At 40.4% G+C, this 16,619-nt stretch overlaps 4 protein-coding genes across 5 annotated transcripts; 3 read left to right on the top strand and 1 right to left on the bottom strand.

The window, feature by feature from the left end:
• The first annotated feature begins 404 nt into the window (after window positions 1-404).
• Window positions 405-4,757, top strand: ccdc77 (coiled-coil domain containing 77). Of its 2 annotated transcripts, none has more exons than XM_061283321.1 (11): window positions 405-511; window positions 1,140-1,332; window positions 1,415-1,557; window positions 2,251-2,347; window positions 2,504-2,588; window positions 2,764-2,852; window positions 2,934-3,082; window positions 3,166-3,388; window positions 3,463-3,588; window positions 4,197-4,349; window positions 4,481-4,757. In XM_061283321.1, exons 2-11 carry the CDS (start codon window positions 1,168-1,170, stop codon window positions 4,625-4,627), a joined length of 1,377 nt encoding a protein of 458 aa, XP_061139305.1. In that variant the 5' UTR covers window positions 405-511; window positions 1,140-1,167; the 3' UTR covers window positions 4,628-4,757. The 2 variants fall into 2 exon arrangements, with proteins under 2 accessions (XP_061139305.1, XP_061139304.1); XM_061283320.1 differs by having other exon boundaries at window positions 433-1,003.
• A 517-nt stretch (window positions 4,758-5,274) lies between these two features.
• hdhd5 (haloacid dehalogenase like hydrolase domain containing 5) lies at window positions 5,275-8,774 on the top strand. Its single transcript, XM_061283322.1, has 8 exons — window positions 5,275-5,565; window positions 6,649-6,858; window positions 6,932-7,044; window positions 7,247-7,340; window positions 7,493-7,526; window positions 7,731-7,905; window positions 7,988-8,176; window positions 8,254-8,774. The coding sequence occupies exons 1-8, from the start codon at window positions 5,482-5,484 to the stop codon at window positions 8,654-8,656; spliced, it is 1,302 nt and encodes a 433-aa protein (XP_061139306.1). The 5' UTR covers window positions 5,275-5,481; the 3' UTR covers window positions 8,657-8,774.
• Window positions 8,775-9,230: 456 nt separating this feature from the next.
• LOC133157074 (coiled-coil domain-containing protein 34-like) lies at window positions 9,231-11,272 on the bottom strand. Its single transcript, XM_061283325.1, has 7 exons — window positions 11,174-11,272; window positions 10,625-10,886; window positions 10,418-10,538; window positions 10,223-10,330; window positions 9,992-10,147; window positions 9,782-9,908; window positions 9,231-9,621 (listed from the first exon to the last, which is right to left on the bottom strand). The coding sequence occupies exons 2-7, from the start codon at window positions 10,867-10,869 to the stop codon at window positions 9,449-9,451; spliced, it is 930 nt and encodes a 309-aa protein (XP_061139309.1). The 5' UTR covers window positions 10,870-10,886; window positions 11,174-11,272; the 3' UTR covers window positions 9,231-9,448.
• Window positions 11,273-12,262: 990 nt separating this feature from the next.
• slc15a5 (solute carrier family 15 member 5) lies at window positions 12,263-16,193 on the top strand. Its single transcript, XM_061282635.1, is given in 10 exon segments — window positions 12,263-12,268; window positions 12,327-12,795; window positions 13,106-13,328; window positions 13,647-13,816; window positions 14,133-14,353; window positions 14,598-14,784; window positions 14,971-15,159; window positions 15,235-15,366; window positions 15,445-15,553; window positions 15,773-16,193. Coding segments are annotated over 10 exon segments (1,848 nt in total). The 3' UTR covers window positions 15,915-16,193.
• The last annotated feature ends 426 nt before the right edge of the window (window positions 16,194-16,619 follow it).

Here is a 16,619-nt window from a genome sequence, read left to right as displayed (position 1 = left end):
TTCCAATTGTAGTAATCTACTTTTATTTCTCTGTAAAATAAAGCACGCCATCATCCTTAACATTTGAACCGGTAGTCGGGACTCCGGAGTCCGCTAAACAAAGGTAAAACCTTAATCTACTCAACTCAATTGAGTGAAACGTTTTAGACTCCGAGACAAACGAATGCTGAATGAATAAATAAACAAATGCATGAGGGGGGAATCAAATAATAGTACCTGCAAAATGAAAAATTTACTAGTAGTGCCGTGAAAAACAACTTTATTATTAATATTATTATTATTATTGTTGTTGTTGTTGTTGTTTTATTTTTTATTTTGTAACATCCATTCAGTCCGACAACTCCATTTGTTTACATTGTTGTGGGTCAATATTTCTTTTATCTACCACTAGATGGCAAAGTAGTTCCCATCTTTCCCCTTTTAACCCAAAGAAGACGAAGAGGCGTAAAGTTCCGGCTTTCAAACAGTTACAATCGCAACGAACACAACAAACACAACAAACAACTGCGGGGTATGTGAAATGTTGAGTAATGTGTTATTATGACTCCTAATAATCAAGATGCCTTTTTAGTACAGAATTATTTTGTTGAACACGTACTCAGTGTAGACGATCACTTTCTGCAAACAGTGACATACTCCTTATTTACATTCATACCGTTAAAGTCAAAACAACTCTGCTAAATCAGTATGTCTGTGAGATGATTACACGTAGTGTTCTTCATTTAAATATTCTATAATATTGTATCAAAGTAGAGCATTTCAAAAGTCCCGCATTGAACGATGAACGCCTCTTTGTTCATAGAATTGAACGTTTCATTTTATGCGTTCGGAATCATTTTAATTTGTGCTTATTAATTCGAATATCATAATATATAATGTAATGTTATGGTTAGTATACAATGTAAAAAACGATATAGTACTGTATAAATATAAGATTGCTGCCCTGCCATTGGCTGGCGACCAGCCCAAAGTGTCCTCGCCTCTTGGTCCAAGTCAGCTGGGGGTGAGTGAAAGTTATTCCCCGTACGGGTAAAATCCCCCAAAACAGCACGTTTGTTCAACCATTAACACTGCATAGTCAAATGCACCAAGCCATATTCCACGCCAGACTGAGGACTGACTCGTTTTTCTTTTTGCAGATCCTTTTACTGTGGGCAAACGTCTGGTATGGAGTCAAACTCCCCAATTCCCCCCATCAATGAGCGGGTGGGGCACCTCCGTCCCTCCAAGGAATATTTGGAGGGCTACAAGAAGAAGATTGCCCATTTTGATGGAGAGCATGGGCAGCTGCTGAAGATACTGGAGAAGTACAAGAGCATCATAGAGGACCAGGTGAGCTGGGGTTTGATTTTAATGTTACACATGATAAGTTCCTATATCTCCTAATATCTCTGTTTTTAATACCATCTAACAGCACAAGCTCCAGAGTGACTTGCGGCAGCGTGAAGGAGAGCTTGCAGAACTTAAGAATGCGTTGAGTGACATGGAGGTGTACCTCTTCCAAGAAAAAGAACAGTCACTCCGGCTTCATGCGGAAAACGACAGACTAAAAATCAGGTGGGAGCAAAAGCACACCAAACATTCTTCCAAAAAAAATAACACCTTGGGTTCCTTGAAAGCAACTCTACAAATCAAAGTTATGTTGGCCTTCAGGACACTTCCATCGATACCGTTACTTTTGTTGTTTTAGCAACTTCGTAGGCCTAACGTGAAATTTAAAGTCCAACGACCTTCCTCCATCATGCCTGATTTATTGATACACGTACACACAGTTCGAGAACTTGACATTTGGGTTTGTTTGTCCTTCCGTTTTTTTAGTTAACATGCTATTTTTGAGGCAACTCATGGAGAATGGGAGACAGACTGAAGCTGCCGTATGAATCTGAGGGTCTCATAGTTCCAATGGTATCACATTGTAATAATATTAATCCATCCTTGTCCAGATCACTCGCAAAAGAGATGGAATGAAATATACACGTAATTGATTGTTGAAATGTAAATACCTCGTGGGAAAATAGCGCAAATGAGCCCCAAAGAAGCAGGCATCCGAGACACATAGGCCAGGCTAGACTGCTTCACGTTTTTGTCTGTGCCATATAATACGAGCAGAGCGTGGTCACAGCTTGATCATGTTTTTGCAGATAATAATTACCAATACAATTCAAAATGCTAAGAACATGACTATCCGGGTAAAATCATTCTGTGTCAGCTTTGCAAATTTTCAAAGCCGACTTGTTTTGTGTTGCACAGAGAGCTGGAGGACAGAGAAAAAATCCAGCACCTTCTTTCGCTGGTAGGTGCTGATGATGGAGAGACAACATATTTTCTGCGGGAGCCTCCTCACAAGGTACTCTTCTTCTCTTGTGACATTAATGGCTGGTAATGGCTTCTCTTTTATCTTACTGGAGTAGGTGTTCACTTTATTAGGTAGTAGTTGGCATGGCATTGTGACAGGAAATTCCAATGCCACTTACAAATACTAATTGTGTAAAATGTTATCTAGGTGGTGATCAAACAGAAGATGCAGCAGTCGGGGGAAAATTTAAATCTCAGGCCAACAAAGTTGAAACTCAACGTAACCAGAAAAGGTCTGAAAACATTTTTGTAAAGATGTTTATTTCTAGTGTCGTACTAACAGATTAATGTTATATTCCAGTTATTTCTTGTTCTTGTAATTTCTTTTAGTAAAGAAAGTGCAAACAAAAATAATTAGATGATATTCCTTGATTGATTTTTTTTATACTACTCGTTTTTCCTGAGCAGGGGGCATCAAGAAAGGAAACCTCACAGATTCGGAAACTAGCCATATTTTAGAAAAATATAAGACGCACAACCATACTTTAATACTACAGGTAAGCACCACGGTTTCTGCTTGTACTCGTTCAAATGTTGTCATAGTTGTACTCATGCGGCGTTTGTATTATGTGGACCAGGTGGAAGCGCTGCATGCTCAGATGGAGGAACAAACCCGACTAGCCAGAGAACAGGTTGATTCACTCCAGGAGGACCGAAAGATGAAAATACAGGAGGCACTGGCCGAAAGGCAGAGATTTGAGTCCCACATCAAATGTTTGACAGAAAAGTGAGACTTTTAGAATTGTCTAGACATTTAAATACATTTATGTTTGACCCACCGTGAGTGTGTTCTTTTGCGTAACTTTGCAGGCTACAGCGAGCCCAGAACCTGCTCTACGAGAGCACCAAAGATTATTTAAAACTCAAATATGAAACAAAGACTCAAGAGAAAAAATGGATGATTGAGAGGGACCGCATCCTCTGGGATTTGAACGGTCCCAAAAAATCTATGTCTACTAGTATGTCACGGCAAGCCGCTAGCGGCGACAATGCTCAAACTGACTTCAGGCAGAATTATAAGGGGGACATGAAGGTACGTCTTGTGGGTGTTTTATAATGTTTAAAGAGCCTCCCTACAAACCCGTCTTTAGCTTTGAATCTTTTTAGGCAATGCAGGAGGAGGTAAAGCAAGCCAACCGTTTGGCAGAGATGTACAGGGAACAGTGTGTCAAACTGGAATCAGAACTGGCCCAAGGCAGAGAGGAGACCGAGGCTGGGCAACAAATTTTTAAGGTACAAATGTTGAATGGTCTCCACGTTTGTCGTTTGGTAGATTTGAAAAATAAATAAATGAAACACAGAGGAAAAAAAAGACGCATCGGAAAGGAATGCGAAGTATATCCTATTAGCTTTCACCTCTTTATCAAAAAAAAAATGTCATACTTATCTGTTCACACGCATTAATATTTATACACATATACCCACAAGCATACATATTCATGCACGTATGTGTATGACACATTATATTTGATTTTGCAAATGCATCTCATTTTTATCTTTAATCCTTGTCTCGTGCTAGCCCATTGTCAAAAGATATGTAAAAATAAAACAAATGTTCTGCTTTTACGATGGTAAAAACTGATGAGTCAAACTGCATTTACTATTGTATTGTATATACTACTTCCATTTTCCTTCTCTTCAAATCCTCACCTTATAGCTCCCTTTTTGAGGCCGGTTCTTTTACAATGAGTGCATCGAAAGAAAAAACAACACACATGTCGAGTAACATCAACTTCTGAATTATATAAGTAATATTATTATAATATTAGCATTTGACTTGGAAGGTTCCTTTATATTACAGACAGCCTCCATCTAACTTGGGCAATGTTTGATTTGCACAGGATCGTGCGGAAAAATTGTCCGAACGTCTTAAACTGACGACTCAGCGTCATGAAGCACTGGCAAAGAGGAGGACCTTGGAGGTAGAGGGCTTCAAGACAGACCTCAGACAACTTCGACAAAAACTCAAAGATGTCGAAAAACAGCTTGTTCAGGTAAAAAGACGTATGAAATGGAAACATGAGAAAAGGATTGTCCTTTGTTCTACATAGGGAAGTAATTTGTGTTGTTATGTCAATTTATTGTATGTTTGACTTGAGCTCTTACATCTGTATGTATTCTCCAGGTATTGTCTAATGGTTGGCCCAACCAGGATTTAGCTATGCTGCAAGAGGTCCGAGAGAGCAATACGCGGACCAAGAAAGTCCAGAGTGATCTGATGAAATTAAAGGCCAAGATTTATGGACTAGAAAATGAGCTAAGATTTTGCTGAGGAGTGGCTCACATTGGTTTTTTTTATTGATACCTTAAACAACTTTATGAGCTTTACGCAAGTGATGTGCCTTGTATTGTTTATTAGTACAACTTATTTTGTGCCAATAAATGTTTTTTTTAATTCATAACATTTTATTCCCTTTTTAATTCTAGACAAAGCACAGTACATGTTGCCTCACACCTATTCGTTTGCTATTTTATAAAAATCATCCATCCAGTATATTTTCTGTTCCACTTTTCAGAATCAGCTTTATTGGCCAGATTTGTGCATGCCAAACAAGGAATTTGACTCCGGTTGATCTCAGCCTCTGTACAACATTTAAGTGACTAACAACATTCATAACTATCTAATCTACACACTAAATATTTTTGTTGTCTTCCTATTTTTAATCAGGCTCTAAGAACTACCTACCACCGGGTAGTTGCGCAAGTGTGTGACGTGTTGGACGTAGTTCAAAATATTAATTATGTATCATAATAAAAAATAAAAACTGTATCGGTAATGTAACTTTTAAACACAACATTAGCATTTGGAAAGAAAGCGCAATTTAATAAGCACACCAGAAGAACCATATAGTTTCGTTTTCCCTAAAATGAACCGCACTTCTAAATTTAATTCAAGGGTGTTTCCTGAAAGCGTGACGCAGTTTTACGCATGCGCTTTCCGTGGCCCGGAATAAGTCAAAGACCACCAGAAACGCTATTGAGTCAGCGGGGTATTGATTCAAGGTTTAACTTTTTGCGACCTTAATTTAAAAAATAAAAAAAAAGAGCCATCAGTGTCGTTAGCACTGGGCCCGTTTGACTATACGTTTGTCTTTGTTCACGCCGCATTTCACTAGCAGACTAATAATGCAGACATTAAGGTGTTTGAGGAGTGCATGGAAACTGTTTCAACCAGGCAGTGAAGGTGCAGCCAGAAGACATTACAGCCATGTAAGTGATTGCTTTTTTTTTTTTCTTCTTCTGATGGTCAGATCCTCCTGCTAGCAACTTTTCAAAACGTATCCGTCATATTATCAGGATCACTGTGTCACGATCCTTTTGGAGCAAAGTAGTGACAACCTTTTGTTTTGCAAAATATTGATCTAGAAATGCACTCACTGATCCTCTCATTACATGTACGTTATAAAAAAAAAAATCCAGTGCAAGTGCTGTATTATGAATTGAACATGCCTGTGCACACTGTTTACACCCAATAGATTAATTTAATTATGTATTAGCACTGAATTGACTATTTCTAATGTTTTTTGCCTGTTAAGGCTTTAAAAATTAGAGGTAACATTAATAGAGTTAAGTTGCAACTTTCTTCTGCCCTGTGCACCCCACTCACGCACGGCACCAGCAGATAATGGTTTTTATTGTTTTTTTAAAATATTATTTTAGTATATCCGTATTTTCCGACCTTACTAATTCACATTTAAAGTTGAGTTTTCAAGGGATTTTCCTTCCCTCAAAATTCAAAGATACCAAACATGCAAGAACTTGTTTTGTTCTTTGTTTTGTTTTTTTGTCCTACACATTTCTAGTTTTCCACATGGCATGGCTGGAAATATAATCCCAGATGATCCCGTTTTGATTGGGCAGTAAATTCCAAAATTTGTGAAAAGAGCATGATAAAATAAAAATGGTAAATTGATGAGGGTAATGGTTAAGCAAAGCTTCAAAGAGTGCAAAAATGCAAGGCATCAAAGATGTAGCAAAAAGAAAAAGGTTTCAAGAATAAAGTGTTCAACATGCAGGGATGAATCGGTATTAGTATATAATGATAGTTTGGAGTTTTTGAATTTTTAATTGTTGAATAAATACTATTATTAATACTGTATATACTATTATAACATTTTAAAGCTTGAGAGAAGCCAAAATCTAAATCACGATTAGTTTTCCATTAAATGTTCAGCTTTAAATTGTATAGAAACAATACAAAGTACATTTTCCACATGCCCTCTTTGATCTTTACGGAGAATTGGAGAAATAATGCTGCACAATAGACGATTAATTCACCCATCTTTTCTCTAGCCATGTTCTCGGGGCTCATTCGGTCTCCTCTTTGACATCGATGGTGTGCTGGTGCGCGGTCAAACACCCATCCCTGCGGCTAAGCAGTGTTTCAAGAAACTTGTGGACCACCAGGGCAAATACAAAGTGCCTGTGGTGTTTGTCACCAATGCTGGAAACTCCATACGGCAGACTAAAGCAGAGCATCTTTCACATGTGCTTGATGTGGAGGTGAAGGCAACCTTCTTTTACTATTGAATGCAGTCCCAACTTGCTTTGTCTTATTTGTATCTGTTGCACTCAGGTGTCGCCCGAGCAGGTGATGCTGTCACACAGTCCTTTGCGAATGTTCACGCAATTTCACCAAATGTGTGTGCTGGTGTCAGGACAGGGTCCCGTTGAAGAAGTGGCTCACATGTATCCTGTTTCAAATCTGCAACTCATGCTCTCAATTGATTAAACTCACTGTGTGCATGTTCTGTTTATTTAGCGCGTTTCCACTCTGCTCTTCAAAGTTTTAAAAAAAAAACTTTGGACCCTATACTGCCTGTTTGTCTGTAGATTTACTTTGTCATTGACTAAAGGTCACGTGGGATTGCCTTGACCCACTAACTTTCAGGTTGGGCTTCCAGAATATTGTCACCATCGATAAGCTCAGAGAGAGTTACCCACTTCTCGATATAGTGGATCACAACAGAAGACCCAAAGGCAGTGTGAGTTATTTAGCTCCACACTAACCACAAACGTCTTGACAACACCATCACAATCTAGTATGAGCTAATCTGAGAACAGCTCTTCTTTACTGGATGTATTGTACCTAATATTGGGTTATTTAGTAGTAATTTTTTTCACTCTTCTATCACAGATTCCTCCCACTAAAGGTTTACAGCAAATAGATGGTATGTTTCTAGACATGCATATATTTAGTACTGTATATGCAAGTGCATCTCAGCAAGTTAGAGTATCATAGAAAAACAATGTTCTAGTAGTTTACTTTAAAAAGTCAAATTTAAAGATATACTTGAATACTTTTCACCTTATATGATATTCTAATTGATTGAGACGTACCTTTACATGTTTTCTTTCCTCTTCTATCCTTGTAGCGGTCATCTTATTTGGTGAGCCAATTAGATGGGAGACCAATCTCCAGCTCATTCTTGACGTCCTTCTAACCAACGGAAATCCGGACAGGAATTGGAATAATATGCAGTATCCTCACATTCCTGTACTGGCCTGCAACATGGATCTGATGTGGATGACCGAAGCCAAGAATCCCAGGTCGGTTGTTTAGGGTGGGAGGAACAAAGGTGCTTTTTTTTTTTTCTCATGAATTTTCATTCATGTTGTGGTTCCTTAACAGGTTTGGTCATGGTATGTTCCTGGTGTGCTTGGAGAGCCTTTACAAGAAGGTGACAGGTCATGACCTGAAGTATGAAGCTCTGATTGGTAAACCCAGCATAGTGACTTATAATTATGCAGAGCTGCTGGTCAGAAAGCAGGCCGAGAGACTTGGATGGGCCACACCCGTAAAGAGGCTGTATGCGATAGGGTGAGTCCATTCCTCCCTTTTGGCACACAGTTTTAGTTCATCCAAACTCATTGACAACTTTATCCTCTCTTTGATAGCGATAACCCTATGGCTGATATATATGGTGCCAATCTCTACAACCGCCACCTTCAGGCTGCTCAGTATCCTCAGGCCCAGACGCGAGCTAAACAAAGTGGGGCGCATGCTCAAGCCGGTTACCAGACCCCTAACACGACATCAACTGAGCTCGGCGGCACACCCGGTGTGTTCGGGCCAGGCTCGGATCTCCCCGAGGCATGTCGCTCCATTCTGGTGTGTACAGGAGTGTACAGCAAAGAGGAGGAGCTGCCGTCGGACACGGGGCACACCGAGCAGCGCACCTTTCACGGCCACAGGGACTTTGGCTTCGACCCGAGCCTCATGCAGCCGTCCTTTGTGGTGCAGGATGTCAATGATGCCGTGGAGTTAGTGTTCGAGCAGGAGGGATGGCCCCTGGATTAAGTGGGCCATTAAAGGGGTGAAACATGTGTATTTTGGAGAATCCCAGTCCAGATAGTAAAACCCTGGCACAGTTTGGCTTTAGCCACACATAAATGAGATTGTTTACCTGTCAGTTGAATTGATGCACCTGTGGCTGTGTTTTTACTTTCTGGATCTGACAGCTCTAATATATTTTTACCACAAATATCATTTTATATCAGAGCATTTAATTATTAGGCATTGTCTATTTTTGCTTCCATGTACTCCCTACAATGTGCTTAAATACTCATCATTGTTCCTGAGTTTTTTGACTGTGCGTGGTCTTTGAACGCACCTCGGGTCTACTGCAGAACGCGACCGAGAGAAGAACCCTCGTACCTAAAAATGGAAATTTACAAGCACAAAAGTGTCAACCGGGTCCTGACTCAAACAGGGGGCCCGATCCAGACCGTGTCTCGACACCCGGAGGTCGGCTTGTTGCAAAGATTGTCAGCACAATTTCTAACGGGGAAATGGTGACCTCTTCCTTCTGTGACATCAACCAAGACATGGAGGGGAAGGGTGTGTGGTCGTTTTCATCATTAAAAGAGGATGGTTTTAGAGGCATTCGTTGTTTTATTATTTCTTAAAAATGAATTGATAAAATAGAAAATGCTAACTTTAATTTCTGATTTGAAAAAATACATAAACTGGGCTAGTTAGTGAAAAAGGCACCACAATCGGTTTATCCTTCCTTTAAAACAAGCTCAAGAAGGAAATGTCAGTGTTCCCCTAGTCACAATGAGATTCTCATTTCAGTTGGACAAAGCTTTGTCATCTATATGTCCTGTTTGTGAATTTAAATGCTGAGCTTTGATGTCCTCTTCTTTGTTTTTGATTCTGTTTGCCTGGTGTGTTTTCGGGGGATGTTTCAGGAGGGGGCGTATGGATGGGCTTCCATGGGATTGGGTTGTAAAAGCCGGGTGCTGGGTGGAAGCTGCAGGGATCTGAAGGCAAGATAGCACTTGCAGGTTACACACATGCAACTAATGGACCACGAATCACTGTTAGTATAACATATCTACATGAATGTATTATCCAGAAGATATTAGAGGTGTCAGATCCAGAAAGTTGCCATGAAGCTAATAAATGCCAGTTCACACTCACTTGAATAAAGAGGTGGTTTTGGACTTTGTTTGCATTTCTCGTTAGATTCTGTCAGCCATTCCTTAAAGTTCTCCTCTGCTTTCCTTCGCCGCTCTTTCTCCTGCTCCTCTCTCTGGCTTGCTTCCTCCTGTTGAAATGGGACAGACCCCAATGATTAAAACATAAGGCCAAGCAGTAGCTAAATCGCAGGCACTTTGAAAAGGGTCTTACTTTTTGCTTCTTTTCCTTTTCTAATCTCTCTTGTTTCTTCTTCTGAAGCCAATCTTTGTACTTCTGTTCGGCTTTCTGTTGAAACTCTCTTTGTTTTTCCTGTTGATGCCGTAGCTCCTCTCCTTTGCTGATTTTCAGAAGATGATTATGTCTTTCCTTGGATTACAATAATAAAACATTATCAGACCATTTTTTTGATGTAATGGCTAACTTTATGGGGAATATTTCAACCTGCTCTCTTTTCAGCTGTTGCCAGTCTCTGATCTTTATTTCCTCCATGATCTTTTTCTGTTTCAGTTCCATTTCTTCGTGTTCTTTTTGTTCCTTGAGTAAGCGCGCCTGATTAAAGACATGTTTGAATCAGAACTTGTAGCCATGCCAAAAAAGTGGGAGAATATACGCCGATAAAACAACGTGTCAACTTGCCTTCTCGGTTTTCATTTTCATTTTAAGCTGGTCTTCTTTTGCTTTGTTTACCAGCCACATTTCCCAGGCACTGAGGGCTTCAGGTTCTGTCTGACTTGAGGTGGTTTTCTCTTGCTCACATCTTCGAAATAAGAATACGTAAGCGGAGATGAAAGGACTGTGTACATTTAAAATGATTTCTGTTCACCTTATAGAAGCAGGTAATACCTGGGCGGTTGCTCAGTAGCACTGGGTGGTTCCTCAGTAGCACTGAGCGCATCTTCATCACTTTCATAACTATCATGATAGATTGGGGATAACAAGGAGTAAGTGTCGTCGTCCTCTGGTAGGATGTCGTCGCCCAGCAGGTTTTCCGGTACGCCGGCCTTTTTTCGCTCATCTGACTTGAGCGGGGTCGAGCTGAAGTCCTCGGACGCAAGCGCTGGGGAGCTCGGCAGGCACCAACCAGACATGACTAGTAGATCGACACCTGCAGCGGGATACATTTACTTTACATCACAGCAACTTTAGGACTAACAGTTTTTCTGTAAAGTAATTACATCACATAAATTGTACTGCAACAGGTCCACGTTCATCGTGGCACCCAAAAGCTAATGCAAACGCACATACAAATACAAAATTAGAGTAAGCTAAGTTCGGCTAGATGTAAGTACTGTCGTCTATACGACATATTGGCACTACGGTTTAACGATACTTCATCTCATTATGCTAGTCATTGGGGAATTTACAATAATGTTTGCCCAAATAATTTCTTACTTTTAATCTAGCGGTGCCATCCGGCATTTACTTCTTCCCCTTCATGTTCACAAACTTCACGAACAATCGTCTTCCCATGATGCACCACGCCTATGCAATGACGACGACTGACGTCATTCCCGATCTGTACTTTATCAATTTTACTTTGCATTTTACTATTTTATATTACTGTATTAAATAATGAACCGAAAGAAAACCATGCAAGTGATAAAACTATTTTACATATCATTACAAAACACCTTTCACAAATTATTTTGTTACCGGAAACACAAGATCGCATATTGAATATTAAAACCATTGAATTTGGGATGTCAGAAATATCAAACAATAAAACTTGATTATACCGTGAATGTTATAGTTTTACTTCCTGACTAAAAGCGTCATTGAGTGCTTATTTTTTTTATACAGGTCACAAGAATGTTTTTTTTTTTTTGTAATTTTTTAGACTTGTATCACTGCACACTCCAGCTCCAGTGTTATTTTATATGAAGCTAAAAGAGACACAATATTTGCAATGAGGCAGTTGTATTTCACACCTGTCACTTTGACCTGCTCCCTGGTTTAACCTTTACCGTGACCCCAGGTACAATGTACTGATTCAGGCAGCGGGGTGTTGTTGTTTCACTGGAGTTCAGCCCTGCTTGGTGTTTACGTGTGTGCCTTCTGTCTCACTCGCTCTTAACATCATCAGCCTAAATACAGCATGCGTTCCAAAATGAGTTTGGACTGTTTTCACAAAGAGTTGTGGTATTTGGTGAGTGCTTCTTATGTGTGAAAGGAAATTATCATTTTTTGTTGCGTTGAGCTGATCTGTGTAAGTTCTTAAGAGAATATTATTACTAAACGTTTGGTGGAATCTTTCCGTTGTCGTTGGGTAAATTAAAATTAAGTATTAAGACTGTAGGAATGCTGTTTGTCCGGAAGGATAAAACAACCAAATGCATCTTGTTGGTCATCACAGAACTATTTCTGGGCTGCTCTCTAAATTGTTTCCATCGATCACTTCTACGGATACCGTGTTTTAATGATGTGTCAATTGACTGCAAGAAAAACGTGTGACGCATTTAATCAGTAAAGTAATAATAGAGAATGATGGTGAGCTAGAAGCACGTGTAGAACACAGTTGTGTCTGATGTTTTGTATGTCCGCTCAGGCCAGCCCCTGGCCTCGGCTGCTCGTCTCCTAGAAGGCAGAGACTTCACATTCAGAGCTCGGCAATTTCACAGACATCTACTCCATGAGGGAGTCTGGTCACCAGTTAGCAAGCAGGATGGTGGCAGGGGACGTTCAGAGACTGCCTGAGGGAGAACGCCATCTGCGGCAGCTCTCCAAGACAACTCGTCCAGACCGGAGGGCATCATCTGGACGCCGCAAAAAGCTCCAAGTCATCATATGTGTTCTGCTGGTGGAGCTGTGTGAAAGATTCACATTCTTCGGCATTGTATGCAACATGATTCTCTTTTGCACTGTAAAGCTCGGCTACGACAACTACCTGGCCGCAACAGTGAACTTGTGCTTCATAGGAGCAAGCACACTCACCCCTGTGCTAGTCGGCTGGTTCGCCGACACCTGCCTAGGAAGAACCAAGGTGCTCTACTTGTGTGCTTTTCTCCATTTCTTTGGTAAGACACAATGTTTATTTTTCTTATTTCTATATGGCATGGTTCACATTCTGATTTTGGCAGAGCATCTGAATCTTTGAGCAGTTTTTAGTTTTCTACAGTTATGTACCATGGAAACTCAGATCACATTCTGACAAAAAAAGAACTAAAATCACGAGGTCTCACTGTCGTACATAGTGTAGATCCCCTTATTTACCTTTTGACCCCATGTTCAATTCAATATTTTAGTCCAGTGTGAGCTAATATGTTCAGTAATATCTTCAGCTTCTGACCCGCAATCGCAGTGACTCCTCAATTGTATTTTCCATAGGCACGGCCATGTTACCCGTAGTAGCATTTCCTTTTGAAGATTTCTACATTGACATTCATCATATGAGTCATAAGTTGGAAGCTCAAGAGCAGCAAGCACTGTTCTACACCGGCCTACTGGCTGCTGCCCTGGGCATTGGCGGTATCCGGGCCATTCTCTGTCCCTTGGGTGCATACAGCCTGCAGAGCTACAATCAGTACCAGCTTCTGGGCTTCTTCAACTGGTATGTGATGCATCTACAGAACGTCCATTTAGGTGGCAAGTACATATTGAAATAAATATTTACAGTCACCGGGACTCTCTACTTTCGATATTGGGTAATTGTTGTGCAAAGATGACATTTAGCTTGTTCTTCAGCTAACCTATTGTATTCTTACTAACCTGGGGGAAGACATATGATGAAGATACAGCATAAATAGGTGCACAACGTATCTCAAATTGAAGCAGGCGATTTGTCCACGTTATCGAAGAGCAAGGAATTTTATCTGGATGCTGCAAAACATAACAATTCAATAAGACTTGTGTCCTTTTTTTCTTTTAGGTTCTACTGGTTGGTTAACCTAAATGCCACTGTTGTTTTTTTGGGTATTGCTTACATTCAGCAATCTGTGGCCAAAAACCTGGCTTTTTTAATCCCCTTCACATCTGCATTGCTGGCACTTATTGCCATACACATGATGCGCAACAAACTTATCTATAAACCCAAGAAAGGTAAGACGCATGCACCATCAATATTACGTCATTAGAATATTTCTGATCATGTAGGATTTAGTTTTTAACTCTTTTTATCTCATTCTTAAAAATTCAACCCAAAATGTTTATTGTACCAAACATAATAGCTACAATGCTTTGGTACCCAAACACACACACATTGGAAAAATTTCACACACAACCATAAAACTCTCACAAGCATTAAAAAATAAAGCCGTATAAAAGTTTTTTTTTTTTAGGTAAGTGAGACAGGTTCATTTATTTTTTAATTTTATTTTTCCCATCTTAAACTATTGTCTTCTTGTTTCTGTCAAAGGCGGATCCTTACTGACCACGTTTGGAGTTTTCTTGAACTCCCTCAAGATGTGCTGCCTTCACTATCGCCACCTTAGTGGAGATGTGCCGTCCTGGTTGGACCGGGCCAAGGAGAATAACGGCGGCCGCTACAGTGAGACTCACGTAGAGAACGTCAAAGTCTTGGCCAAGCTCTTCCCTCTTTATGGTCTCCAACTGATATACAGAGCCTGTATTACTCAGGCAAGTCGCAAATCAAAGCAGGGGTCATCAACATGGTGCCCGGGGGCACTAGGTAGCCCCCAAGGAAACAATGAGTCAGGGCATTTTAGCAAGTTTGTGTATATGAAACTGGTAGCCCTTGGCATCAATCACTCACCAAGAAGTAGCTGTCAATTACAAAAAGGTTGGTGACCCCTGCTGTAAAGTGTCTCAAGCGCAAAGTACAAAAATGGATTATTTTGTTGTTCACTGTGCTTCCATGCAGATTCCCTCTGGATACTACTTACAAGCGATGAACTCCAACCTTCACCTGAGTGATGCCCTGTTGCCCATCGGCACCATGAACGTGATCAGCATTTTACCTCTTCTCATGTTGGCTCCGCTGATCGAGTGCGTGAACAGCTGCTCTCTCTCCATGGCCAAAACTCCACTGGCACCGGCAAAAGTAATTAGTGAGTATTCTCCTTTACCCACCACTGGTGACACAACACGGTGTTTTATCATCTTGATCTAAATATGCCTCTTTTTGTTCTATCTCTGTTGTCCTCCCTCTTCTCTCTTGAAATGACTTGTCATGCAACTCCCATTCTGCAGCCCCCTGTCTCATCACCCCACCCTATCTAATCCTCCCCTTACAGTTCTGGGGCATGCATGTGCAGCTCTGTCCGTCCTGGTGGCAGGTCTATCTGAGCTGCACAGAAAGGCTTTCCCCCTGGTGGAGCAAACCCTCTCCGGGAAGGTTCTACAAGTATCTTCTATGCCATGTTTCCATCTGGCGCCGCAGTACATCCTACTCGGACTGGCTGAGGCTCTGGTCACTCCAGCATGTGAGTGAAAAGGCAGACTTGCTTGAGCAACAATGTCATGTCGTATTCAATTAATGTTTCAGCTTTCCATGGCAGGTTCTCTCATCTCTTTCCAACTGACCCCTGGGCACATTCGAGGAATCTCCCTGCACTTTCTCACACTGTCTTATGGGGGAGGCTGCTTCCTCGGAGCTATCTGCATTCAGTTGGTCTACTTCATGTCTGGAGGTAAACAAGTACTCATAAAGGACAGTACTTACTTTAAATCCTACATGTTGTTTAATACATAGCAATGCTTGACTGCAGGTTCCTTTTATCCAAGCGTCCTGCATGCTGGAAATCTGGAGAGATTCTTTTTCTTCATGGCCACACTGATGATGATAAATACTCTGGTGTATTGGAGTATATCAAACAGGTAGTGAGAATTACAGAAACATGACTAATATAATCAGCTCCACCTTCAATAAGTCATATTGCATACTAATGCACTGACTAATGGTCAGCTAGTTGCATTCTTTATTCTGCATGAATAAATGCAGGCCCCCTGAAAAAATAATATTAAACTTATGCCAATCATAATTATCTGCATGTCAGATATTGCCAGTTGCTTTTACAACTTTTATTCTTTCCTCAGGTACATGGATCTGAGTGTGCGGGGTAAAGCTTTGACAGTCAGCCCACTAACAGAGAAGCTTCTTCAGTACAAAGCTTGCCTGCGATACTATGACACTATGGAGCGCTCGGACACAAACAACTCCTGTGAATCTATCATCTGAAAGAGTTTAAAAGTCATCTCGACACTTTGTGGCGCTGGCGCTACTTACTGCTGTGTCAAATTCAATATTTGTTGTTTTCTTGTGATTTGTGATAAATTGTGAATGTTTTGCCACGTGGGCTGCAAATTGCATCTTGAGACTAGATTTGTATGGTAAAATACTATATTGTATTTACAACAGCTGAGAAAAAACATAAAAACATTATTTTTTACCATTTTTAGCTTTTCAAGAACTAGTCCTTATTTTCGTGTGACTACAGCTGATTTTATACTCGCAACTCCAGCCCAACAAGTAGAAATATTTGTGTATATTAACAAGAAAGCGACATAAAACAGTTCAACAATAAAATTCATAATACTCACATGAGATGATGATTATTAAATGAATTAATGTGCGCAGATCGCAACAAATATGTTTGGGTAGTTGAACTTTATCAGGTTTTACTCTGATAAATCATTCTGAGGACGTAAAAATGCTGGCAACGCTGAAGGCGAGCACTCTGGCCTCGTGAGGAAATTTGAAATTACAGCTACAGTGTAAGTCTGTCAATGCAAAACAAATTACACTAACATTAAGCGCATTGCAGCAAGGTGAAACATTGCAAAATTAAATAGTGCATTTTTATAATTTCGTGAAACAGATATTATCCATTTATTTTCAACATCGCTTAACCTGTTCAGTGTTGCGGGTGCTGGAGCCGATCCC

The sequence above is a fragment of the Syngnathus typhle genome, linkage group LG7 (genome assembly GCF_033458585.1).
Source record: "Syngnathus typhle isolate RoL2023-S1 ecotype Sweden linkage group LG7, RoL_Styp_1.0, whole genome shotgun sequence".
NCBI lineage: Eukaryota > Metazoa > Chordata > Actinopteri > Syngnathiformes > Syngnathidae > Syngnathus > Syngnathus typhle.
Note: the sequence above shows the minus strand (reverse complement) of the source record. Positions and strands in the feature narration are given on the sequence as shown.

Excerpts from the sequence above, each read along its gene's own strand:
- hdhd5 (XM_061283322.1), top strand. The coding sequence starts at position 5,482 with ATGCAGACATTAAGGTGTTTGAGGAGTGCATGGAAACTGTTTCAACCA. Across the intron at positions 7,341-7,492 it reads ACAGAAGACCCAAAGGCAGT|ATTCCTCCCACTAAAGGTTT; the intron begins GTGAGTTATTTA and ends CTTCTATCACAG. Across the intron at positions 8,177-8,253 it reads AAGAGGCTGTATGCGATAGG|CGATAACCCTATGGCTGATA; the intron begins GTGAGTCCATTC and ends TCTCTTTGATAG.
- LOC133157074 (XM_061283325.1), bottom strand. The coding sequence starts at position 10,869 with ATGTCTGGTTGGTGCCTGCCGAGCTCCCCAGCGCTTGCGTCCGAGGAC. Across the intron at positions 10,148-10,222 it reads AACAGCTGAAAAGAGAGCAG|GAAAGACATAATCATCTTCT; the intron begins GTTGAAATATTC and ends TTGTAATCCAAG. Across the intron at positions 9,909-9,991 it reads AAAAGGAAAAGAAGCAAAAA|GAGGAAGCAAGCCAGAGAGA; the intron begins GTAAGACCCTTT and ends CCATTTCAACAG.
- ccdc77 (XM_061283321.1), top strand. The coding sequence starts at position 1,168 with ATGGAGTCAAACTCCCCAATTCCCCCCATCAATGAGCGGGTGGGGCAC. Across the intron at positions 2,348-2,503 it reads TGCGGGAGCCTCCTCACAAG|GTGGTGATCAAACAGAAGAT; the intron begins GTACTCTTCTTC and ends AATGTTATCTAG. Across the intron at positions 4,350-4,480 it reads TCGAAAAACAGCTTGTTCAG|GTATTGTCTAATGGTTGGCC; the intron begins GTAAAAAGACGT and ends TGTATTCTCCAG.